General features: G+C 41.3%; 1 protein-coding gene across 2 annotated transcripts in view; it reads right to left on the bottom strand.

The window, feature by feature from the left end:
• Positions 1-27,014, bottom strand: part of PPM1L (protein phosphatase, Mg2+/Mn2+ dependent 1L) — a 98,708-nt gene that overhangs the window by 19,215 nt on the left and 52,479 nt on the right. For both annotated transcript variants that reach the window (XR_008451220.1, XM_009564909.2), the window contains exon 2: positions 6,716-6,890. Coding sequence is in view for 1 of the 2 variants with exons in the window: in XM_009564909.2 (XP_009563204.1) it covers positions 6,716-6,890 (175 nt within the window). In the remaining variant the exon portion in view is untranslated. The remainder of the gene's footprint in view (positions 1-6,715; positions 6,891-27,014) is intronic.

The following is a 27,014-nucleotide window of genomic DNA, read 5'->3' as shown; positions in this document are numbered from 1 at the left end:
AAGAGTATTTCACAGGCAAGTAGGCACCTGTCAAAGTGCTACATCTGCTCCGAGCTTCTGCTGAAAGGTTACAATTATATGAATAATAAAAATATAATTTAAATGGAGTAAAAGAATATAATACGCTTGGGCTAGCTTAAATATAAATCTACTGTTTACAAATATTGCCAATATTTCAGAACACTAGAAGACCCCAAGATAAGAAATTAGAGTTGCATGACTTGCATAGAAGCCACACTCTGAACTGTAATTTAAATGGGTTTATGTGTACACCGACAGAGACACTTATGCTGGCGTTCAGCTCTCAGCTAAAGCTGCCTCCCTGTATTTTACCTGTGAGCAAAAGCTGATTCACAGCCAACAGCAAAGAGTGGTTATGATTAGGATATGACTCTACATATACTAAAGCAAAAGCCTAAATTATACCCCTGACTCACACCAGAAATACCGGGTTCTTTCCAATGACTACTGAAGAGCTTTAGAAAAGTTGTCCGGAATTGGGTGTCTACAATGCAGATATTGGAAGGGATAAGAGACAAATCCTACCCTTGGTAACTGCCCTGTGATTTCTGCTGCAGGCACTGGTCCTCTGCAGAAAAGCAGAGCGCTGGCTGGTGGTAGCCAGGCTTAACATGTGTAAAAGAAATCACATACTGCAAAAAAAGCCCTGGGTGTAAGGCAGAGATTAAATGCGCTCCGCAATAATCACCTGCCTATAAAGACTAAAATGTCCTACTCTATTATCTGGGGAAAGCACAACGGCGAGTGCTCACTGCAGCAACCAAAGACCCAGCGAAGGGAGCTGGTTTAGATTATGTACTTGAGATCAAATACCTACAAATCATTTTTAACCTGGGCTGGAGAGAAAGCTGCTGCCCGCAGTGGCCTGCCGGCCATGCTGGTTTGTTCTTTTTTCCAGAAGGAAGCCTCTGGCACAGCAATAAACGTTGCCTGACACGTTCAAGTGCTGTTAGTTACACATCTGCTGGGGCAATGTCTTTGAGACAAACCACAAAACAAATTTACTGTACTGCTACAGTCTTGCCAAGGGGGTCTTGCACAGAAAGCCGCCCCAGCAACGTGCCCTGAAATACTACAAACACATCGGTTATTACAACCATTCTTTGCCTGAACACGCCTTTCCTTCAGAAGAACACATTGCTTCTGGCTCTTCTCTCCCTTGCAGTTTCTTTAGGGCTCTCCTATTACGCTCTTGCATATTCTGTGCAACCCACTGCCTTTGCAACTGTTGTTTTTATTGTGTTTAGCACATGACTTTCCTTCCTACTCTTTAAATCCCTCCTAAAAACTTAAATAAAGCTTTCCAACCATTTTTTTAGGCTCAAGTAATTTCATATTTGGCAGTATCACACGTTCTGGCAGGACCATGATCACTGTACAATTGCGAGATTACAGATGCCTGCTTTTCCTAACGCTTTCAGCAGAGCATGCCCATACTCTGCCTTACTGGTAATGACTGTAGCCAAGACTGGAAGAGAAATATTCCCAAGGCTCCTTGTCAGGACAAGGAATTAAATAGCTGACAAGTTGGCACTATTGAAAGTGTGTTCCTGTATTTCCCCAAGGACTGAGCCCTATGTGAACAGGACATAACAAACCCCACCTATCAAAAGCCCAAAGAATCTTTTACGAGAAGCTTTTTTAAAATTTCATTTTAAAGCAGGTGGACATAACAAACCCGACAGATTTCTTTCTGCATTTTTAATGGATTACTGCTGAGCACAACCTTAAGATAAGCATCATGGTAATGATAACTTACTTCTTGACTGCAGTGTAGCGTGATGATGACTCTACCTGGTAAAGCTCTTTGCAGTGGGGAAAAAAAGATTTTCCCCAGCAAAGTATTTATTATCCCAAATTATAGGATATATTTCTAGTGCAATTTTACTGCTTTAATTTTCTCATTTTCTCCTTGCAGTCTCTTCTTCTGAGGGAATACACCTGCCTGCATTGCCTGAGAGGAAGCACTGCAATTGAAAACAGAGAAGCATCGGCCCCTCTATGATTGAAGTTAACCTTGTCCCAGCATGACCGCACCAGCACGGCCGTTAGCGTGAAGCAGATGGATTTGCCAGTCTCTTGGGCTGAAGTTTAATCTTGGATATTTTTGCTTTTCTATACTTTTGCTAGAAACAGCAAATGCTCACAGGACTGGATCTATGCTGGGTTGCAGTCCTGCAGCTGGAATGAAGGTCTAAGCCTCAGATTTATGCTTGGAGCAGGTTTTCACAGCTGCAGCTCCTACAGAAACCAGACACACTCTTCTGTGAAGCACAGAAATACTGTCTGAATACGAGGACTTGATTTAATTCATTATCCATTCATTATATACTAAATCATGCCGCGAGTGAGAAGTGGAGGACAATACATTGCCTGCTTTGAAGGGCTGTGTGATTTCTAGGGAGAGCACAGCACCTGGGCAGGGCTGGCGAGGCAGAGTACAAACCCCCATCTCATCCATAGGCAGGCTGCAATAGCTGGCAGTGGCAAAAGCCACATTTTATCTCAGAAGAAAATAAATTTTATTGCTAAAATTGGAGTACTCAGGCAATTTGGGACATGGACTTGTAGCATAAAAAATCACTTTAAGAAACACGATGGAACTGACAGTGATCATCTCAAGTGATGGTGCACATCAATTGTATCTAAAGGTTTTCAAAAGAAAACTAAGGCAAACTACATCCACAGGGAGAAGCACACAGGGTCTGGCCAGGCACGAGCTTTTGTTGCCTCCCAGGGAGGATGCATGGAGGAGCAGCCACACGTGGTCCTCGCAGGTGGCTCTGGGAAATGTGGGGCACCCTGTATCATACTAGCTAAGAAAACATGTTTTGGGATGACATCTGGCTCTGGATACAGTGCCTAAATATCAATATCTTTCATGACTGCTTCACGGCAGGGAAAAATGAAATTCATCTTTTTTTGTCACACAATAATGAAACTCAGTATCTACAGGACTCTGCGGGACAAGGACCATCCATTAAAGAAAAATCTATTGACAAACACACCATCAGAATCTCCTAACAGGCTTTAGCTGCCTGGCACACTAGAGTTAAATGCCAAAGTGCCCTTACATGTTCTAAACTTGTCGTTGTAGAGAGTAGTCACTGACCACCCAAGACGTTTAGAGATGCTATAAATCGAAGGAATAGGATTAACGTCCAATAAAGATTCAGTGGGAAAAAATATTCTTGCACAAAATTAACACAGCCTTAGCTAGTCAAGAATGCCACTTTTTAAACTAAGGGATTTAAAGATTATGAGAGGATTTGCACCCATCTGTCACTTTTGGCCTGCTTTCATTTTATAAAGCTTCTTCAGACAAACTTCACTAAAAATCTTGTCAACATTTGACTAGTTTTAGACGAACCCATTTATTTGGTAGCTCTAATATAGTGATTTCCTGAAGGGAAAGATCTAAAAAAACCAGGCATTAGGATGTCGAATCCATTGAAGCTGCATGTTATTAATATTGCCTGCTGCTAGAAAGGCCAAATTAACATGCAAAATTGTATCAGAAGTCCAAACCATTTTAGTTCAGTTCTGTTTTATCCTGGCAAATGGATGCAGCTGAGTTCTACCTGCTTTGGGAGACACGCCTGGGGCGAGGGGAATTAGTTGAGCTTCCTGCGAATGCCTGAAAGAGTGGTCACGCACTAGAACCGGCTGCCCAGGGAAACTGTGGACTCTCCATCCTTGGAGGTAATAAAAAAGCGTGTAGATGTGGCACTTCTGACATGGTTTAGCAGGCATGGCGCTGTTGAGCTGACAGTTAGACTTGATCTTAGAGGTCTTTTCCAATGATTCTATGATTCTATTTTTATGAAATGGTCTTTTTACAAGAAATAGGAAAGGTTTCCTGGGTAGAAAAGGTCTGTTCGCTTGCCATGGAAGCGTTACCCTACGTGCAGCACCCTGCCACCATCTGCTACTGACCTCTTGTATCACTTTTCTTTCTAGTTTCTCTGGCAGACATGTAGCAGAACTTCAGCTGCTCGTGGGTACAGAAATTAAACCTTTGACAGTGCTCACGAGGATGGGTTTTGCTGATGTGTCACATAGTCCCACTCCTGACAAAGCTGTATTTTGCCCTTACATCACAATTGCTTTAATTCTCACTATTTTGATTTTTAAAGACTGCTTTCTTCGTGTCATATGTACCAACAGCATCTTGATCTCCTCATTAAATTGACTCTGGTATGGAAAAAGTCTAATAAAAGTAAAATGTCACCAACACAACTGCTTGAGCGCTGAACAGCTGGAGCAGTTGGGATCACAAACAGCTGCTGCAATTATATTTAACTGCCCATTTTCCATGCTTTGCTCAAAATCAGATCTTACTTCAAGAGAAGGTAGCACCATTTCTGCTTCTGTAGGAAACAAGTGACATGATTACAATGATGAGCGGGCTCCATCTCTGTATTTTAGTCTCTGGAGGAGTCTCTACCTGATCGGGAAGCTGAAATTCTGGCTTTTTATTTACAGCAAGCTGCAGTCTCTCTCCGTTCTGAATGTGTGTGTATATGCCGGGACTTTTTCTCAACTAGTTACTTGTGTAACTTCTCATTTTCATCTGATTGCAGGATATAAATCCCCAGATGTTTATACTTTCTCTATACAAACACATAGTTTTCAATAAAGGAAAATGCCCACTTTTCCTTCTGACAGGAGTCAGTGATTTCCTCCACTGCATTTTTCCTTCCTAACAAACTTCTGTCAATGAAAATGACTGGAGAGATGATGTGACCAAGCCAGGGGAAAAGATTTACATGATTCATTGGACTGGTAAATTCTGTGTTAAAAAAAAAGATAAAGAAGCAACATTAAGCAACAACTTTAGAAGCTTATTTTTTATGCATCATTAAAACCAGGCTGTATGTGATTAAACAAATGTCCTGTGCCCTCATTTTAACTCTGCTGTCCTTTGAGAACTCATATGACTCCGAGTCCTTAAGTATGTGATGTGTTGTCTGCAAATGGCACCGTATAGCGCTCGAGAGCATTCAAGATCAAAGCAGTTTAAGAGAATCAGGCTTACGTATTGGGTGAGTGTACGACTATAATTGATAAAGTAACAGAGGACTGTAATTACTTGAAGTTACTAAAGCTCACAGCCCTGTAAGGACCCCGAAGACGCAGTTTGCAGATGGCACTTTAAGTTGCTCGAGCGCCTTCGAGATCAAAGTAGCTTAAGAGCATCATATTGCTAGTGAGTGGGAGTCTGAGTAGGAGTTGGAACAAAGCTGAGAAGTAGTTAGAGCATTTTAAGTACATCAGAGGACGGCAGCCTAAGTACAAAGTAATAGGACAAAATAACACCAGCTTGTCACCAGGTTCCAGAGCTGGGCGAGTGATGACAAACTCAGATGGCGGTAATTTCAGCAGGGTGCCACCAAACAAAAGAGCGATCCATATGAGTTGATGTCTGGTAAACATGATTGAAACACGATGAAAAACCCAGTTATGAGTTCGAGGCTTCTGCCTAAAACAGCCGGAAGGAAAACCTGGCGCTGTGCTCAGCACAGTTCTCCCAGGGGACCACGGTGCCAGGTACAGTCAGGGGAATAATAGGACAAGAAAGTGCCACTGGGAATGAAGGAAAAATCCCCAAATGGAGACATACTAAATACAAACTCTTTTTTTGTACTACAAGGCTGCCCGAGGCTGGTTGGCAGGACTGAGGAGGAAAGGAGATGGTGTGTGGCAGCTCTCAGCCACAAATGATTAAGGAGAACTGGAGAAAAAGAGAACAGTGTCTTCACTGTCACTCATTGAGGGAGCCCGGCAAGAGCCCAGCAGTGAGCCCAGCGTGACCACACCTAGGGTGGAAAACACATGGCTCATCCACACGGACCTCTGCACACATTGCTACTCCACTCGCTGCTATGAACACCAATCCAGCAGTAAATAACAAAACGTTCATTTTGTTAAATTCTTCTTTACTATATTGCTTAGTTAATTTCAATTTATCTAAACACCTAGAAACTTGGGAAAATTCAGGGGAGCAGGCATTAGCAGATATTGCTGGCTATTTTGGAAGAACAGTAAAAAACATTAACAGCATCTCTCATTCTTTGTAACTGCAAAGGCAACCATGCATGAGGATGACTCTGTGAAGGATCTAGAAGCTGGAAGACATTTCTAACTACTTTAAAGCAAAATTCTAGTAAAAAAAATATTAGCTATAACTAAGAAAACCTCTGAATTCTGAAGAGTTACATATCAGAACTGAACACCCTGTAACTGTGCTGTAACATCCAACACTTCAGACGTTATTTGGCTTTGGCCATCCACATGCATCACGTCACCTCTGAAAATCAGATTCTGTGACTATTCACTACAGTCTTGACTAAGTGAGCCCCAAAATAAGTTAGCAGTGAAGAAGAAACAGCAGAAACCAGGTTGTATTGCTTGCAGAGACAATACAGAGAAGCAGAGCTAGATCCATCAACATCAGGGCAAAGCACCGTTAGAAAAACAACTGCCCTTTCATCTACTTCAGGACTCAATCACTGAAGTGGAAAATTTTCTATCTCAACTTGATTTTAGAAGAAGGAAACGTTTCACTGAGTCACCTCATTCCTTTGAGGACAAGGTTCATTTTGCCAGCACAAGCACTGCTATTTGAGGGAAAGACTGAAAGCGAGCAATGCTTTTTCAGTAAAATGCAACTCAGAAAGGAACACAAATATACCTGCTTCATCGTAGGATACAGTCAGTTTTTCCAGCATTTCTCGATCAATTGATAAAATCTGCTGTTCCAGGATGGTTTGGTAAGACAGCACACTGTTCTCCTTGTCTTTCTCATAGTCCTGAAGATGTTGCTTTAGAACTTCAGGCAGGCGAGACTTCACATATTCTGCGGCCGACTGTGCAGAAAAGAGGCAAAGTTTTAATTAATACACTCCCTTTTGAAAAATTTGATGCAGACCCATAGCAAAATTTTTTTTTAAAAAATTAAAACATTCTTAAATGTAACTCCTCACATTAAAACACTCCTAACGCTACTAACTCCAAGGTGCAAAACCCACAGGTCATATCTGCCAAAATGACCCTTCCCTGCCCAACACTTCCAGGGAGCTGAGGATATAATGGACTAAATTCCCCTGAGCTGAGACATAACCCACTCTTTCAGCAGGGAGTTTAGAGCAGTCCAGAAAAGAGTTACTCACACTGGACTAGACATGTACCACAACAGTTCAACTTCTTCATTGTCAATGTCGTTTGAAATTATAATTATGAAATATCATGCCTTTATTCTAATAAATTCACCTGCTATCGATACACAGCCAGACCTGGACAAGGAGACAGAAGAAGTGACTCTTCAGCAGCACAAAAACCGTTACATATGCACGCATCCACACACAGAAAATGCTTTTAAATATTTTTCTCCCGATGCTCAAGGCCATAAGGAAACAGAATTTAACACAAGGTGGCATGGTTGTACCGACGTTACGGAGCTTTGGCAAAAAACGTAAATGGGAGTAAATAACAAGAGCATCTGCCTCGAGGAGGTGTCGGTCCCTTCAGGGTCCCTCCCACCACCCACCGCCACAGCTCTCTCCCTTGGGGCTTGGGCTCAGACAACTTGGTTGGATCCAAACACAAACAAGCTGTCTGGAGTTTAAGCATCAGCATCCCTCTCCTGTGAGTAAGACACAAAGAGGGAAGAGAAAATCCCTCTTTCTGGCATGGGTTTGGGTTTTCTTTCTTTGTTTTCCATCTCTACTATAAAGGTAACTGGAAAAGGAAGATGTAGCAAAGGCTGCTGCTCAGTGCTCCAGCTTCCCCGCCAGCCTCAAGACAAAAGAGAAAAACAAATGATAACAAGGTTTGATTATTTAAGACATGGAACTGACCAGAAGTTACTTTTACTAAGCAACAGCCTTTTCCGGGGTTTATATTTAGCTTTCCAAAGTCAACTGCTGATTAAATTGCAACCTTAAAATATCACTGAAGTTGTGTTCAATCTTTCTGCAAGCTCAGCCATGCGAGACGAATGAAATTATTCTAGGAAAACTAAATGAACTCTCCACATGAGTACAGCATATTTAATGTTACATTTAATAGTGGTTTCCTTTCAAGGGAAGGCTAAAAGATACACTGATGCTAATTACTTCAGTCCAAGTTCAGGCATTGGTGTTTAATGTTTCCTTTGAGAAGAGGTTTTACTCTGTGGAGGGGCGTTGTTGTGCGTTTCTGAAGAGCAGAAAACAAAAGAAGAATTCATACATCTTCATTTTCTGAAACACATCTTGTGCCTGCTGAGAGAGTATTTTTATACTACTGGCTGTAGGGCCGTAAATGAAATGCTCATCTTGTCCCACAGATCTTGCAGCCCAAGTAAAAGTGAAGAGACACAGGGGTACACGCGGGTGGGAAGAATGTTGGGATCATCACACGCTTGGCACAACGGGCAGCTGTTGTGAGCCATGTGTAGTCCAGTCATCAAGTCTGTCCATAGGTGTCGAGGCTGAGGTGGCTTTTTTCCCCCTTGGTGAGAAGCAAACTCAACACTCTCACTTAGTTCGCTGCCTTTCACATTGCATCTGGATGTCATTAAAGATTTAAACTGTAAAGCAATGATGGAACTGATATGAACTCCTCTCCTTTCCTAGTAAGAAAGGTGATCAGCCAAATCCGAGTAATTACATCCCTAGCTGCACCGCAGTGATGAGATAGATAGCACTATATTCCCTTCAGTACAAAAGTAATTTTATCTTAGTTTTAAAAAGTCTTTTTCAGTTCCTGGAATATTAAAAGTGAAAAAGTGTGAGTGTGAGTGCATGTATTTATGCATGTGTTTCGTATTAAAGAAAGCAAAAGGCTACTAGGTGAGCAGAAATAACAAGAAAGGCTTCCACCATTTCCATACTCTTCCACCTTACCTCAGTTCTCACTGCACAGACAACGACTTTCAATTCCTGAGTAGGTCAGAAAGTCCCTTGGTGTGCTTGCCTTATGAATTTTGTGCAGACTGCAGCCCAAAGACCAGTTTGCTGGCACGCCGCTCACAGGCAGCCTTCTGGCTGAGCAACCCACCAGCTGAACAACCCACCAGCTGAACAACCCACCATGCCTGTTGAGCGTCCCATCTGCTGAGCGTCCCACCCGCTGAGTACCCCACCATGCCCATTGGGCGTCCCATCGGCTGAGCATCCCACCATGCCCATTGAGCGTCCCATCCACTGAGTGTCCCATCCGCTGAGCATCCCACCATGCCTGTTGAGCGTCCCATCTGCTGAGCGTCCCACCATGCCCGTTGGGGGTCCCATCCGCTGAGCCTCCTAGCACGCTGGCCAGCCCGCTGGCAGCTCAGCTGCTTCTCCTCCAGCAGATGCTGGGGTCTCCCCACTCTCATGAAATCTACCTTCATTAATGTATTTATTTGTGTCATGGGCAGAAGTTAAGGGGGAAAGAAAACCCCATTTCACTATTGTAAGGCTTCAAAAGAACTTTATCCTCTTTTCCCCTGTAGAGTCCCTCTTATTCTTGCAGGAAAGAATTACAAACCTTGCTGCTCCTGGGAAATGCATGACCTCAGCGACTAGTTATAGGTACAACATCTGCTGGTCAGTATTCCTCATCACCACGCCTTTCAGGAAGCAACTTGGAGCTGTAGGCGCAGGTGCACTAAGAAATGTAAAGAAATGGTGGTGCTGCTCATGCAGGCGTCCTCCCAAAGGTGACTGCTTCAAAACAACAGCATATCAGAAATGCACATTGCTAAGCTGTTACCTCTCTTGGTCACAAGAACCTCCTATTTTCTGGCAGGAATTTCTTTTATAAAACTGAAACTGGAGCTTCCCCTGTAAATCCATTTTCAGTTTGAAGGACCCTTCTCCAAATTAAATAAAGGACTGACTTTAACAACTTAATTGCCTTTAGGGTATTTCATCCTGCCATGCAAAACTAATATTTCATATATATATAGAATAAAATTTAAAATATCTATATACAATGAAATATACTTGCAGAGTTTATTCACAAAAAATCACATTTTTGTCTATTCACTAAAAAAACCTTTACATAAAAATCACATTAGGAACTGCTGCAATCCCTCAGATGTGTGGTAACCTGAAGCTCACATGCAGCCAGCATCCTTCTGTAACTACTAAACTTGTTCACATCTTTTAATTGATGAGAAACTCATATGCAAAGTAAATTTTCTTTTTATAAGAAAATTTGTTCTGTATTTTCTGAACTGTGTTGTTCTGGATGCTGCCTGGTATATGGGGAGGTAAAGGTCTAAAATGGTTAATTAAAGGTTTCTCCATGAAGCTACCTCAAAAGTCAAGAGGTGGTCTGACAAAGTAGTCTCCTTGCAGAGTTATATTGGGTAATTTCAAAAAGGCTTTCAACACACAGCAAAGTATTTGGTGTGTGGAAGACCACCACACCCACAAGAGACAGTTGCATTCCTGCCCAGCCTCATCATGTTCTGCTGACTGCTACAGCTCAACACATCCCAAAGCCTGGCTTTACCGACCCACTCGACCTTTAAAATTCAGGTTTTCAACAAAGCAAACACAGTGACCTTGGGTATTTCTGGCATTTGAAACACTCAAGCAGGTCTCGTGACATTGTGTTTTCATCGGATGAACACTGGGCAGTGGAAAACGTTTTCCAAGTGGGGATGCCCTGGAAAACTGTTTGCTATCATCCTTTGGCAGGGTTTGGTAGAAGAAGCACGGCAGCAGAGCATCAAGGTCAGCTCCTGAATTACGTGGCTCTGCACGCACATGCCTGCACGAAGAGAAGATACACCTCCACAGGCACATGTGTAAAGATGCAAGAAGTGACCCGAGTAGTCTGTGACAAAATGCGTTAATTAAGATGTGATGGCAAGTGTTAAGCAGCTCCATGACCCCGTGAAACACAAGGACTCCAAACAAGAGCGATGGCAAGATCAGCACGCTGGCTTATCAAGCAACTGAAGGATCTAATTAGCTGGAACAGCCATTATTTATAAGCACAGATTTAAAGAATGGAAGATGGAGACTTTGTTGCTTCAGACCCACACTCCACACTGACTCCTGTGATTTCCAGGGAGAGGAGGGAAACCACAAATTTATGTTCTTAATATTCTTGAGACAAGTCATTGTGTCTGCCTGGCTATCGCAAACATCCAGAGACTATGGGAAAACACAGGGTCCATTTTTTGCTGGCATAGGACATACACCACTGAAGGATTTAAAATACTATCAAGATTTTTCTATCACACCTCGCTGCCTCACCTTTTCAGACGACTTTCCCTCCCCTTCAAAGACTAGTGGGTCACTACAACAAGCTTCCAATACATCATGAACTGGGCAAGAATGGAGTTTACCTTATGAACTTATGAACCCATGAAAGAGGAATTTCAACTTTGTTCACCTCTTGGTTTACACCAGGGAAAGAATTTTTTAAGTAGGATCAAGTGAGTTTGACAAACAGAAACCTGAGGTGGGTACAACAAATGAAAAGGGGTGTAAAGCCTGCAAAATGCAGTGTCGGCCAAGGTAACCTCATGGGAAAGACACATAATGAAGAGTAAAATGGGATTGAACTGTGGAACCTATTAAATATCTCTATAAGAAGTGTGAGAATACACAAAAGGAGCTGCAAGGAAATTAGTACAGTATGAGAATTAGAACATAATTGGGCAATAAGAGAGGCTCAGTAAATAATTCACAAGACTAGATTGTTAATGCAGATGATATAACTTACACAGAAAGGAGGCTATGGAAATAAAAGGGTGCCCTGCATGTCAAGAGAGTACTGGCTTTCTAGGTCCAGTCTGTAGAAGGGAGATAGACCTGCTGATAGTCACCATGTAAAAAAGAGAAGTAGAGGACACTACTATTGCGCAGGTCCACCAGACACTGAATGAAAAATAGAAGGGTTGTGTGCTTTTAACCAACACAATTGTGCCTACTAAACCATGTCCCAAAGTACCACATCTAAATGCTTTATTAACACCTCCAGGGATGGTGACTCCACCACTTCCCTAAGCATCTGATTCCAGTGCTTGACAACCCTTTCCATGAATAATACCCAATCTAAACCTTCCCTGGCACAACTTGAGGTCATTTCCTTTCATCCTATTGCCTACCACTTCGGAGACAAGATCAATACCTGCCTCACTACAACCTCCTTTCAGGCTAAAATGATGTGAGTGAAAACTACCCCAATGCAGAAAAAGCCTAGGAATTAACCTGGCTAACTCATAAGCTACTCAGTGATCCCAAACTCGAGAAGGACATGCATACGCGGTCAGAATACCATCTGAGTATAAAAGAATAACAAACACTAAGGAGCAAGTGGAGATGAAAGAGAAAAATTACTTGGAGCTAGTGAAGTAGCAAGAAAAGGTTCTACAAGTCCATCCATAATAAGAAAAAACCCAGGCAAAACATTGCTCTTCTGCTCAGCAGAGTAGAAAAGCTAATGACAGACAATGCCATAAAAGCTGAAGTATTTAAGGTCTTTTTTTGCTACAGTACTCACTATCTTTACCTTGCTGCATTCAACCGGCAGCTAATATCCAAGGCAAATAACCAAAAATCACAAGACAGAATAGGGAAAGAGCATGTTGAAAAGTGCGTATAAAGATTATATACCTTCCAGCTGGCTGGGCCAGATGAAATTCATTCAGGTATACGTAGGTAACAGGCTGAGACAATCTCTTTAACAACTTCTGTCTTTGGAAAGTCACAGAGGATGATGAGAAGCTATTTGGAAAGGGCAAATGTCAGGGCTACTTTTAAAATAGTATAAAGGGAGAGAAACAGAATTACAGACTAGTCAGTTTAACTTTGATGCCTACAAAATGGGATAAAAGATCAAACGATTCCTACACACACCAAAGCACCGAGATTTGTATGGCACAGAGAGCAAAGCGGTTCTCTTGAGGTGCAGGGAGACCTCCTAATTCAGTTCCTAGCAAGTGCTTTCTAGGGAACAAAATCCCCCTTGCTCTTCCCAGCAAACATGCCTGCGCTTAAAAGTCTCAGTGCCACTGATCACATCATTGGCACAGACAACTCTCTCATGTGATTCTCTTAAGCCTTAGGGGATCCCAGAGAAACAGCCTTCCATGTAAATTAGGATGCCGAATCCCATGCAGATTAAGCATTTCAGAGAATCTTCCAAGATTAAGATGCATCTCCAGAGCCCCCTGGGACCCAACACATATGTTTGGTGCTCCTAGAAAGCAGATGTGGGGTGTGGAAGCCTCTCACTGCCACCATCCGACCCCTCATTCACAGCTCAATCAGGTCAATGCTCATGGAAAAGATTTCAACGAGGTTCCTATTTGAAATACAACATGATCCCATTGGGAATTTCACATTCCACATTTCAGACTAGCATTCCATAGCAAAAATGCTTTTATATGCAGGTTTCTGGACTCACATCTTCACAGAAGAAAAATACCTACCCACACAATTTGTTATTCTAGGAACGGTGCACTTAACTTATTAGAAATCTCCCAACAGGATGGTAAAAAACATAGTGCAATAAGGTTGTGGACAAGAAATGTATTCCAGAGAGTCCATTAGTGAATTTTTTTTTTTGTAGCAATGCTATAAGCCTTTCCTGTTTATTTCAAAAAAGTATAGCACAAAAAGATATATTTTCATATATATAAGCAAAATTCGGATTGCTAGGTTAAAGAAATCATCTCTCAGATAAAAAAAAAATGACCTGAAAGTAATCTCCCCCTGGCCCACTTCATTCTGGTAGAGATATCCCCGATTCCAGGGGTGAACCAGGACAACTTCACGAGTCCATTGCCCCCACCCAGCCAGGCTGCTTTCAAACGTGGTGCAGCACATGGAGTGAGTATTGATGCCATTTTACTGTCATTTCCAGAGTCGTTGCTTGGCATCCTGATACTCTGTTGGGTGTCAGGAAGGAAATGGTTAAAGAATATTCTTTGGGTTCCTGCCTACCTTTGAGCTAAAGTGACTGCAGGGCCCACGTGTGACACTTGAACTAGATTTCAGGGTCCATCAGCCCGGGCTCGCACATCTCACGCTTTGTATTTAGCATCAGATGCCTCTCCTTCATCAGCATGAACCACAAATAACTCGACTGAAGTCAGTGGGATTTTGCTGAGGCAAACCTCTTGGAATAAGGACATGAAGCTATGAATAGTTACCCAAAAGGAAGACATGTGATAGCAAAACATAATCTGCTCTCGAGAGGATAATACAAGATCTACAAATGGCACCAAGAAAAATATTTTGCCCTCTAAAGTGAGGAACTATTTAAAGAACAAACATGCCAACAGAAATCCATCAGTAGGGTTTTCCTGTAATACAAATATTTGGTACACTTTGCTTATGATCTCTATTAAAAAGCGTCTTTTTTTCCCTCCTACATAAATATTCAAGTAAATACACCACTATTGATCAATATTATATTCCAGAAAAGCCAATCTCACAATTTATAAAAAGGTTCTTAACAAAAGCATGATATCTAAAAACATTTGGAAACTCAAAAATGCTCCCCTAAGACTTTCAATAAGACCTAATACTGAAAACACCAATATTATTTTGCAATCCATGCACAATTTATTTCTGTAGCAAGAAAAATATTAGCCTCACAAACATCTTTAGTTAATCAGAAGCTACATAATCATGAGAAAATTAACCCGATTCCAAGGAGACGTATAAAGTTCAAATTAGCATTCACACTGGATTGTCAGAGATATATTAAATCCATAATTACAGTAATCCACAGCTGCTTCAAGTGTAGAAAATAATGAATTTCCCAGTGAGAACTGGTATCCATGAAATGGAAAGAAAAGGCCATCTGTTGTGGAGCTTTGCTCTGACTTTATGCTTTGAGCACGGAAAGCTTGATCTACTTTGACATAGTCTATATGTGGATTAGGGCTACAAGCAATCCAAATAAACATATCACCAAACAGAAATTTTAAAATAAAAAAATGATGACGATGTACAGCTTTAAATTATGCATTTTAGTTCCTTCTCTAAGACAGCACCTGTCACTCACTTCTTAAACAGACTTATTTAAATGTCCTGGAGTTAGGAAGAAGGAAGTCAACAACATTTGTAATGTGAAAATTACATGTTCTGGACTCCCTCCCACTCTCCCCAACATCAGTCATATAGAAATGTGTGACATCGCAGCGAGCATGCATGTGAACGTTGGTATGGTACTTGTTAATCCAGGACATGGATCAGAAAAGGTGAGAATGAATGCAAACCAATTATTTTCCAATGAGGGAATGGGGGGTGAAATACTTGCATAGGTAATTTTTTTTTTAATAACTGATTTAATTAATTAAAATTAACAAAAACACACTCTATGTGACATAGCCAAGACACGTCACTCAATTCTACAGATGAGGAAAGAAGCAAAGCACAGAGACGGGTTTGTTGGAGATTTCACTGCAGAGCTAAAAGGAGTGCTCTGGAATCTAGATGTCTAATTAAAAGATAAATTTTATCAAGGCAAAGGGGAGCGTTATGATTATCTTGTCTGGCATCTTGAGGACCATAGGACTTCCCTGCCTCATTGTTTGAATAAATAAATCATTTTGAAAACTATACGACTGATTCAGAGACCGAGAACCTTCTATATTCCATGGAAGTCAATTATCTTTACCGGCAGAGGATAAATTCACATACCACAGAAAACGTTCATATTATTTCCAATCTGAATCTGCTATTATCTATGACTTTCAGCCTCTGAATTAAGTAAAATGTCTGCTCACCTACATTCCTCTTTCTCATGCAAATTGATCAAATCACCCCATTACCTTTTCATTGATAAACTCAACAGATGGAGCTCATTCAATGGCACATTATACATGTCACGTTATTGTGCACACTTTTTAATCTTTTCAAGCATTTATACGGTTCTCCTTTGAACATTCTACTTTCCAGCTTTGTTCTTTAGGGACAATCATCACAGTAAGGCAACACACCATGGAGGAAGACTTACTAATACCAAAACTACTTCCTTACTTTTATTGCCCATTTGCATTATGCTGTTGGCTCACCGTTGCCTCGAGATCTCGCGTGCAGCTCATGTCACCCCTAAATCTTTTTTCATGACCTACGCTCTGCAATATTAGATATATAGACTTACAGCTGATTATACTGAAATGCATGCTATTTGCATGCATTCACCCAACAAATGAGTCAAATTTCTCCGGATCATTAATTGACCGTCATTATTTATCAATCCTCCCATGTTTAATGAAATTATTAAGTCCCATCCCTACAACACTCAGGACAATTCTCCTTATGGGCAGCATCTGCTGTAGAAGGCGAGGTTGTTCAGCCCAATGAAAAGAAGACTCAGAGGGATTTTTATCTATGTGGACAAAACCTACAGTGACCAAGAGGCAATAGACACAAATTGAAACACAGGAAATTCCATTTAACAATAAGAAAAAAAAATTCTCATGGTGGGGGTGGTCACACAGTGGGGCAGATTGCCTGGAGAGGCTGTGGAGTCTTTATCATTGGAGATTAGTCAAAGGCCAACTGGACGTGTCCTTGAGCAACCTGCTTTAGCTGACACTGGACTGGACAACCTCCAGAGGCACCTCCAATCTCAGCCCTTCTGTGACTCTAAAAATATTACCAGAGGATTCACTGGGAGGGCCACTCCACCCAGAATATATATTCTGGATGTTTAGACAACTGCATATGTGCCCCCAAAAATGTTTGATAAATATATTAAGTATAATGAGAATAAGAGGAGTTATTATCCTAATAAAAGAAAATGCACAAGCACTTAAATTGCATATGCACAGACGCAAACTCTGATTCTTAATTGTGCTAAGAAGCCAATTATTATTCATGCTCTTTTTAGGAGAAGAATTAAGTTTAGTGGGTAAATTAAACTGAAAATTAGCCTAAGACAAAGCACTTATTTTATAACACTCCTGTTAGTTTTAACAAATACGAAGCTGAAGCTTAGTGTAAATGTGACGTATTTAATAAATCCTGGAAAACACAAGCACAGACACAAAAGACAAGCAATAATTATGACTACCATGTCCACAAGGCCATATCTAAAGAACATTAATATTTGGCATATGAGACCAATAGCTTTATTTGCCAAAAGGCATAATTTAGCTGGAACAAAGAAAAATGTGTCTGAATTAATTACTGAAATTACTGGGGAAAAAAAAGCACGTCAAGATTTAACCCATTTTTTTATGGTAATTGGCTGTAACTATTAACACAGATGAGCTGAATATTAAATTAGGAAATGTGAAAAAAGGTTTTAAAATGCATGAAAATACTTGTCCACTGGCAGTTAACAGTGCAGAAAAATCCAGGTCCCAAATCACAATTTATGGTCACAAGTGATTACTGAATATAAACGCCTGTACAGCCACACCAGCAGGGACTGCGATTGCTGAAGACCTGCCAGAAAAATTTCACCCAACCAGGAAGAACTGAAATATTTTCTTATATTACCATAATAAAATCTGAGCAATGGGGGATCATTTTTTATTTTATATATTGGCATAAAACAACAGAAGCAAGAGGAAGAGAAATAACACTGAAAATAACGGTTGAAATTCATAAACCAAACCAACTTTGCAAGAGCAATGAACTGCTCATTTTGTGAGCTAGCATCAAGCATTCTTTAATACAGAAAAATATTGCATTTTGTATTTTACTGAGCTCATCAAATCAATATAGAAGGGGAAAAAAATCAGTTTAGCAAAATGACTGCAAATTTGTGCAATCCCTGAGAAAATGACGTTTAGAAGTTCATGACTGTAACCTCGCATCAATGCAGATCCTGAAATGAAAGCCTTTGTCAGCAATTAAAGTGCCTTAAAACCATTCTAGGGGATTTCTACAGGTGTTTCTGTGCAGATGCTTTTCCAAATAGCAGTGGGACATGAGAGGGTTTATGAAGAATCCATTTTACCAGAAGCTTTTCATTCTGATACTTTGGTTGAGGGGAAAAAAATGTATTTATAGCCTATTAGACTCAATTACATAGCAAGAAGCTTTCTTCTTTCTTTGCTGTTGTTCCCTCCCTTCCAACAAAGAAAGATTGAGTACAGTGGAATATTTTAGTCTAAATGGTCTCTCCTGATTCAGAGACATCATTCTATGCCAAGGAGAAATCATCACGAGAACTAGAAAGATTTAGTCTGGGCTGAATCACTCTGAGAATTAGTTTGTTACACGGAAGAGCAAGAAGACTCTGTTCCCACCTGCCTAGAATTTTACCAAAATTCAACCATCTGGTCAGAAACTTGTATTCTCTTTTAGATTCTTATCCTGCAAAAAAAAAAAAATGCAGTCTGAAAAATTTAATTTATCTAGAGAATGAGTTAAGGAACAAGAAATTCTATTTCCCATTGTAAAATTACAGTTTTTCCTTAAAAAGCTTCAGCTCAATCCCACCTTGGTCCCGCAGAGCAGGGATTGCACACACGGGGACCTTGTACTCCCTGGATATCTCCAGGATGGCAGTGCTATCAGGTGATGGATGAAGAGACCAGCACTCAAGACACCTTATATCCAGCTGGGAACTTGCATTCCCTGCCGTGCCCAGCACAGAAACGTTCAAGCAGTGCTGGTATCCTTTGCTACCCACCTACTTTTTGTGTAGGCGTGAGGTGTGCTCAGCGGAACGCCGGTCAGGGCTGGTAGATCAAGGCTCGCTGTAGTCTTGACCATTACTTTTAACTGAAATAATTTTTACAGACCACTCGTACAGAGCCGTTCTGCATTTCCAAGCTCTCATGCAGAAATGCCGATCTTTAAGTGCCTCAGGGCTTAGGCTGGGACACAAAGTAAAGTCCTGCCCTTCTGCATTACGCTTTCATAACCGTGGGTGGAAAACAGGGATGGTTCATTGTAAAAAAAGCAAATGTATAAGGGTTTTTTTGATGGCCTGTGTGAAGCATAAGGTAAGCACAGTACCAGAAAACACTGCTTCCCATCCCGCTGCTCTGGGCGCACTTTTCCCCAAGAACTAAGGTACCTGCAAGGCTCCCATTTCTCCTTTTCCTGATACTGAATCCAGTGCTCAAGTACAGGTTCAAAACTCCAGAGCTCAGCAAATAGGAAATGGTCGGGAACTTTCAAATAAATGTGGAGTGTCAATGTATAAAGTATTTTGCCTTTATAAAGTATATTTTGCCTATAAAGTAGTTTTCATTTTGCCTCCCACAGTCATAAACCACCTGCACATCACCTCCTTAGGGACCCAGCTCACCCAAAACCGCGGCAGGCAGCACGTCACCTGCTTCTGTTCTGGAGCAAGAGCTTTGACTAGATGCTGTCCCCTGGAGCCCAACAGCCAAGTTCAGTTCCAGTAAGGCTTTTACTAAAACAAACTAGGCCTGGAAACAATAATTAAGCTTTCAGTTAGGTCGCTATTTCTCACACAAGTGACCTTATAAAAATTCTGTATTAAAAAAAATCACATTAATAACGAGCCCCATGTTACATCCCCACGTTACATCAAATGCTGTGATGAGAAGGAGATAAGAATTTAGATAAACCATTTCTGTGTGAGAAAGAAAGCATTTGCAGCCACAGAGCCTCAGGGTTAATCCAAGCAGTTCTGCTCTGCTGTTTACTCTGAGGAGCTGGAGGGATTAATGAATAGATGACATAACTGCAATTGGTTCCAGCCATATTTACCGGCATCCCCTGCTGTCTCTGCAAAAGCTGGAACACTGCACACAAACAGTTAATGAGGAAAATGTGGCCGTGTAGTCCTTTAAACAATTTGCTGTGGGGGGGGCCTGGTGACATTTTCCTTTAGATGTTTGATGGAAATTAAAATTTGTGGAGAAAAATGTCTTTGAGATTCAATGAGCTCTGTTCAAATGCAATTATGGTTCTTTCGCTTAGGTTCTTTCCTTGCTTAGGATTTAAAAAGGCCACTGTATTGACCCAAGTTGCAAATAATGAGCTGGGGGCTATCAAGGAAAGCATGGCATTCACAGTTCATGTAAAACTAATCCAATGCTGTTCAAGAATAAAGTGAACTTTTGTCTCCTCTCCCTGTGTGTTTCTGTAACACCAGTCTGCCAGGAAAAGATTTTTCTTGCCCACCAGACTTTGTGATCATGTGGGTGATAAGCAGCTGAAACATAAGATTATGGTACAACACAGTGTTTAAAAAGGCTACTGGAATCCTAAGATGATAGAGGAATAATGACTGATTGTAGTAAAGTGATTACAGAATTGTTAATAGAAAACTGTGTCTCGTTCTCACACCTGGAATGCGAGAATCAAACAAATATCTGAGGGTTTAATAAAACAACAAAATAAAGGAAAAGAATTAAGAAAATACCAAAGAGAGCAGGAGAAGCATGCATCAGTCTCAATTTACCAAAGCTAGAGTCAAGTGGGAAAAATGGAGAAGCGTCTTCCACATGGGTTTATCTGTTTAGTCTGAAGGAAGCTGTCACTCAAATTCTCATGGAGAACTAGGTAACTATGAAATCTCTACTCTGTCACCAAAGCAGACGCTGCTGAAATTTTTCCCTCCAATGAGCAACACATGTTATCGGGTCACATCAGTAAGGATAGAGCGAGAGCTCTGAAGCCAAAGATACTTAAGTGACACCACTGCTACAAAAGACGTTACGCATAACACAAGTGGAGGGCATGAAGAGCTACTACTTGTGTGCAAAGAACACCAGATCTTTCAAATATCTTCAGGATTATAGCAAAAAAAAACCCAAAAAGCCAGGCTAGTTATTCTGCAGAACATGCAGATGTTGTCTGTATTGCCACAGAGACTGGATCCCAGCTCCTCCTCCTAAGAAGAGGAGGAATAAGATAAAGTTTTGGTACATCAGTAACTGAAAAGAACAAGAATGGCCTTAGCAGCATCTCACCCGACTCGACTCACTCCACCCTGCTACAGAAAGCGTCTTTACCTTAGGATTCTGCATTTCACATGCTGTTTGATCTCCCAAGTTGAAGTTGACTTGCAAAGCAGCATTAAATAAAATACCTTCTTCAGTAAGAAAACACAAACTTTCCAGACTGGACAGAATTGATGACAGAGAATAATTTTGATGACAGAGAGTAATTATACAAAACCACTTAATTAAATGGCACAGACTCAAAGACAGGGACTTCATTAAATAGAAAAGCAGCCAATTCAAATCCATAAATAGTTTCCAAAGCACGTTCATTTTCTAGTGCCATTTCACTGCATAAACACTGAGAGCAGTACCCTTGAGAGAAGGAGAGGCATAAATCAAGCCTCCAGTTCGGATAAACACCAATGCCTGGATGTTATTATTTCTATCCTCAAAAAATGTACACAGGTAAAGAATAAAAAAAGTATTTCTCTTGCCTGTATGATCAACACATCTTTGCTTACTGAGTCCAAGCGCCTGTAAGCACAGAGGAACGAGCTAATTCTCTCAGCAGATGCATGCACGGAACCTGCCTGCAAAGCCAGAGAAGTTCGTGTTGGGCTGGAAAGAAAAGCGCACAGAGCAAGGGGTGACGGCTTGCCTGGGTGGCGGATGGAAGATGCACCATGCCCCAGGGCTGCAACAGCACCAGAGCACAGCGACGAGGCTGTTTGCGGCACGCTCTCACTCGGGGCTCTCTCCCCCAGCACTTGCAAAGGCGGTGGACCACCAGCGACTGCTGCAGAGTTCAGGAGATGCCTCTAGGGCTTCCCAACTACTTTTTCAATCTTAGCCTTAGCGGGAGATCCAACTCGTTCACTTGTTTTCTTTGAGGAGTGTCTGCCCCTCCTGCACACCCCTCGGTTCCCATTATCCACCCCAGATCTCTGCCACGCTCCAGCGTTTTGCCTGCACACATTCATGGAAGCAGTGATGAAGGCCAAATTGCAGCTGCCTTTGGAGATATTTCTTTATCATCGACATCACTTAAGTGCCTGACTGGCCAAATTACCCCAAATGAAAAAAAGGGAAAACAAGGAGGAAAGAGAGACACACATGAAAAAAAATAACAAAGAGATACTAATTAAACGGAGAAGAGTAAGTAAAGCAGAATGGAGCTAGGAAAAGGAAGGATGAAACCAACGCCAGGGAAACATGAGTTACTGTTTAAATGACAGTTTCCTGAAACACAGTTTCATTAATATGATAATACACAGTACTTTTGCTTCTCTAGCTCATTAGGACACAGGGTTGTTAATTGCACTTATTAACAAGCCATAAGGTCAAGTAGATTTCAGGCTATTTTCATCATTGAATCGAAGCAGAAAAGTGAATGAAGAAGGAAATTATTCAGCCAAATGACTCGTTGCTGAAACCCTCTGTCTGGGATTAGGATCCATCGTTTCAGTAAACCTCTCCCCCCTACATTAACTGCCAGAGTTTAATGCCACTGTGGAACAAAACCACCAAACACAAAACTAGAAATCCAGCATCCTGCTACAACCCAAGACCCTCCCGGGGGCGCACTGCCTCCATTGACTCTAACTCTCAGGATAACATTAAAGCACATGTTGTAGTCATCACTGTAGTAGTTTTTATATCTCTATGCATCATCACAGTGTACTACACCTAAACTGGGACACTTCAGCAGCAGCAGACTTAAAGTTACAGCCGTGACCAGGTTTAAGTCCATATGGGATAGAACCAGCACTCTCTATCAAGTGAGTCTGATTAAATGTTGTAACAGCTCCTTTTCCTTACTGCTTCACTTTGCAATTTCTTACTATTTTTAAAGCAGCCACAGCATGGATTAAACGTCCATGATATCACGCTAAAATACTTCAAAGACGCAATTGGAAGTTATTCTGCTTCTGCATTAGAACCTCCTTGAAAAAGCTCCTGGTCTGAAGAGATAACAGCATAGCTTTGATTTTAAGCCTTTTGTATTGCTTAGCATGTTTGTATATTAAAGTGACACAGCCTGAAGTTTTCAGATTTCATGGCGAGCCTTGAGATGACAAAAAGCACATACCTCTTTATCAGGAGTATGTAGCGAAGCAACTTACGCAACAGAGCTTAATATTTTGGAAAGTTCCCAAAAATATTCAACCTTTAACTTCCAGGAGTTTAAAAAGAAATTTAAGCAAACTCAAGCCAACATTTCTAAAGGGAAACGAATTTGAAATTCAGAGAAATCTAGTATATCACAAAGGCTGACTGTGCTTTCATGTTGTGGGGAGATAGCTGTTCCACAGGATGGCAAGTGCGGGCAGTGCCCAAGGACCAGGACTGCTGCTCTGACCCAAAGACCTCAGGCACGTGAACCCAAACCCTTCCACCTGGTACCTCTTCAGGACTGCTTTCTATGTGCCTGGCTTATTAAGTCTGTTGAAATCTGACATGTATATGCCTCAACTGAAGACAAATGAGCCTTCACCACCTTGTGTGTCCTACCCACACACAGGAAATCTCAGATAAAGAAAAGGTAAGTGTTTTGACTAAGGTTGCACAGCACACTGGTAGAGCAGCTAATAAGTCAGACCCCCCGCTCATAATCATCTCCCCATAGCTCCTTGGTGAATGCGAAGCCACAGCTGATCAAAAAGTTCCTTCCAGGCTTATTTGCAAGAGTTACTCCTACAAAGTGTGTTATGTATACCCTGCAGTCATCAGCTCAGGGATAGGTGTGCATCCTTCACTCCAAGCAACATGCATCATCATTTGGTTCATCGCTTCTCAGCACTCCAGCACACAGTGAGAAGAAGAATATTGCTCAGATTATCATTAAAAACAACAGCAAAGCATGGCTGTTCCCTACAAATCAGATTAACATGGCTAATAAGCAACTTAACTTACAGGCTTTGCTTTCAAAAACTCATTGAAATACCTGCCTCTTGTGAATAAGTTACTCATGTTTTTCTGAGCTGACAGCCTTTCATGTATATAGTGGGAAACTGGTGAGATCAAGATTTTCTCAGAAAAAAGGGCTGGTAGCAAATCTTTCTCTTGCTGTCACTCAGTGTTTGACTTATTATTTTCTGTGTTCATTAATTTTATTTTGCCAGACTCTCAGGCACTCGGTCTCTTTGGTAAGATGCTATGCTCTGATTCAGTCTGGTGCTGTGTCCCAACTCCATTGTCTCCCCCTGAGGATGGAAGAACTCTGGGTTTCCCTCACCCCTCTCTACATCAACTATCCCAACTTAACAAGCACTATTCTCTCTCCTGTTGTTTTTTCCATGCCACACAATGATGGAAGATAAAACAGCTTAAAGCACACTAAGCTGGACCTATGTACCACAAATAGGCTCTACCAATAGAGTCTGGGCTGCTACTCGAGGCACTGAACATATAATGAATATGTCTACTGTCCCAAGGATTTACAAATTCCACCTCTTCCGCAGTGCATTTCCTTGCTGCTAAACACTTCTAAGGCCCCATAGAATAAATACCGTTCCCCACCCCTGCAGAATGTTTGCATCAAACACGTTCTTTGTATTTAGCACCTATTATCTGAGCTGATACCGTGTCTGGTACAGTTTGAGGCAGAAGAAACTACGTACAGATTGCACAACAGAAACAGATTTGCTGAGATGCATGAACAAACAGAGGTACCTCAAAGTAAAATTTCAAAACACGGAGGTGCAATCAAAGAAAATAGAACCCAGAACAAAAGAGGCAGATCTGTAGCATAACTGTGGATGACCCTCAGGTAAGGAGACATGGGCTGAGGTCTCTTCAGATACATTTCCCGGATACCTCCATCCACAGCACTGTCAGAACTTTATCATCACTGACAAGTACTGCTTTCTTGAAATTTGTCCTGTTTTAATGGCACTTTCTTGGGCTTCTTTTTCACTGCCGCTAATTATTCCATCTGGATCTTTTTCAACAGAATTATTCCCATCCCACCTGTTATTTTCCATCAGAGTTTCATAGTGGCTTTGGACAACCATTATGCAAGGATCATAGCTGAGGCCCACTCATAGAAAACAAATCAGCTACAATCTTCATGCTGAAGAATTCCTAGTCTACCTTGACCCTCCAGGACTTTCTGAACTAAAATCCAAGTAGGACAGCTTTAATATTTACTTAGGGATATTCATACAGCAATGCAAGACAAAGTGGTGAAAGCATAGCTCTTAATCTTCTCCTGCAAGTCCTTCTCTCATCCTCTTATCCCACGGACCAGGAGAACCTGAGTATTATTCTTAGAAAGATGTATCCAAGGTTTTATCTTTGACTTGGCTCTGGTCACTTGATGACTGAACCACGTCTAAACCTCCTCCATCCTTCCAGCACATAATCTAAAAATATAGTTGCTTTTAAACCCATCCAGGTAATAACTTCTTTCTAGGAACTGGACAATCTCAACCACTGGATCACCCTTGACGCTGCTCATCCACCAAGCTGGATGAGGCTTTGAGCTACATGACCCAGTGGGAGGTGCCCCTGGCCAAGGCAGGGTGGTGAGATCTGGATGATCTTTAAGTTCCTTTCCAAGGCAAACCATTCTATGATCCTATGATCTACTTTTATTTCCAGCCATTCAAAACACCACGACAATACAACTTCTCTATGAATCCCACTGTAAACTCTCTATTTTGAGTGGTAGTACACACTAATGGGATGAACTGCGGTGAAACCAAAAGAGAAGAGCAGAGTGGAAAAACACGCTACTCAAAGTGTCTCCACAGATCAGGACAAAAATGTGAGAAAATAATTTAGAGCAGGAAACTACTGGAGTCAAGGCTTTCTCACCAAAAGTGGGCTGTTTCTTGGCAACTGAAGTTGGGACACAGAGAACAAGAAAACAACATCTGAAAGAATCCCAGTGCCGTGAGTGCGGTTGAAAGAAGTGGTGCCAACACTGAGCAAAAAAAGGATAAAACAGGATTTGGGAATGTTGTGGGTGTGACAGAAACTAATTTAAATAGAGAAGAATAAAATACCAACAGGAAACGTTGAGAGGAAAAAAAAACTGGCAGACGCAGAGTGTGTGGAAGACTGAGAAACTGATTTTGGAGACAACAGACTGGCATAGTGCTGCAGTCAAAGAATAATGAGATCACTTCAGGGGAAAGTATATAGAGGGAGGAAAAGGTAGACAATAGAGAATCCCAACCATGAAAAGATCTTGTTACAGAAAAGATAAGCTTTAAGAGACACCTTTAAAGTTAGCTTTGATTAAGTTAAAAGAAGTTAGAGGTGCTTGAGGCACTGAGTAAATCAGACAGCGTCATCAATTGCCTAGACATGGACACAGCTGACTTCTCAACACTCATTCATTACAATGCCTTTCAGTGAGACAGGTATCCAACAAGCGATGCAGCAGGCTACAATCACATACAAAACGTCACCCCATTTGCCCAAAGAGAAAGAAAATCATAGACAAGAAAATAATGCTGCTGCTAAGAGCATCACCAACTTCTGGGAGGCTTTCTGCAGTCAAATCCCCACGTTCTGGCATTATTCAGTGCCCTGACAGGTATTAAGTCACTACATAAATTTAAAGTCTATTGATTTCCTGTTTTCTGAGAAAGCTTATTTGGTTGGGATGAGCACTGATAAGAGCACTAAGCTGGACTTCACTCAAAAAGAAACTTGCAGTTGAAGGTAGCTCTGCCAGCTGCAAAGCAACATAAAAAGCCCTGTGCCAATCCCTCCTGGTGTACATGCCAACTCAGTAGTTCAAAACCAGATTAGTTTGCCTGGCTTGGCCCTTTGATTGAATCTTGGCTATTTTTAATCCATCCCATTATAGAAAGGAGAAAATCCCCAGCAAAATAAATACCGAGAACGAGCCCCACTTTGAAGAGCCACAGATACTTATAAACAACCCCCAAAATACTCTAGAAGTGCATGAATCTGAGTGCAAAAGAATCTAATGTGAATGCACATATTGCTTTTGTAGGCAAAAGTGCTGCTTTAACGAAACATTTCATTTCCTACCTAAGACGTTCCTCAAAATGTCAGAGCAAAACATTTAAGCAGAAAGCCCAAGAAAATTTTATCAGAGCTACTTCTGAACTTCTTATCTCAATTTCTGAGTCCATAAGCTCCCTTTCCCTCAAGCGTAGATGCAATATTTTCAAAACAGGTGTTTTAG

Source organism: Cuculus canorus, chromosome 9 (assembly GCF_017976375.1).
Source record: "Cuculus canorus isolate bCucCan1 chromosome 9, bCucCan1.pri, whole genome shotgun sequence".
Lineage (NCBI taxonomy): Eukaryota > Metazoa > Chordata > Aves > Cuculiformes > Cuculidae > Cuculus > Cuculus canorus.
Note: the sequence above shows the minus strand (reverse complement) of the source record. Positions and strands in the feature narration are given on the sequence as shown.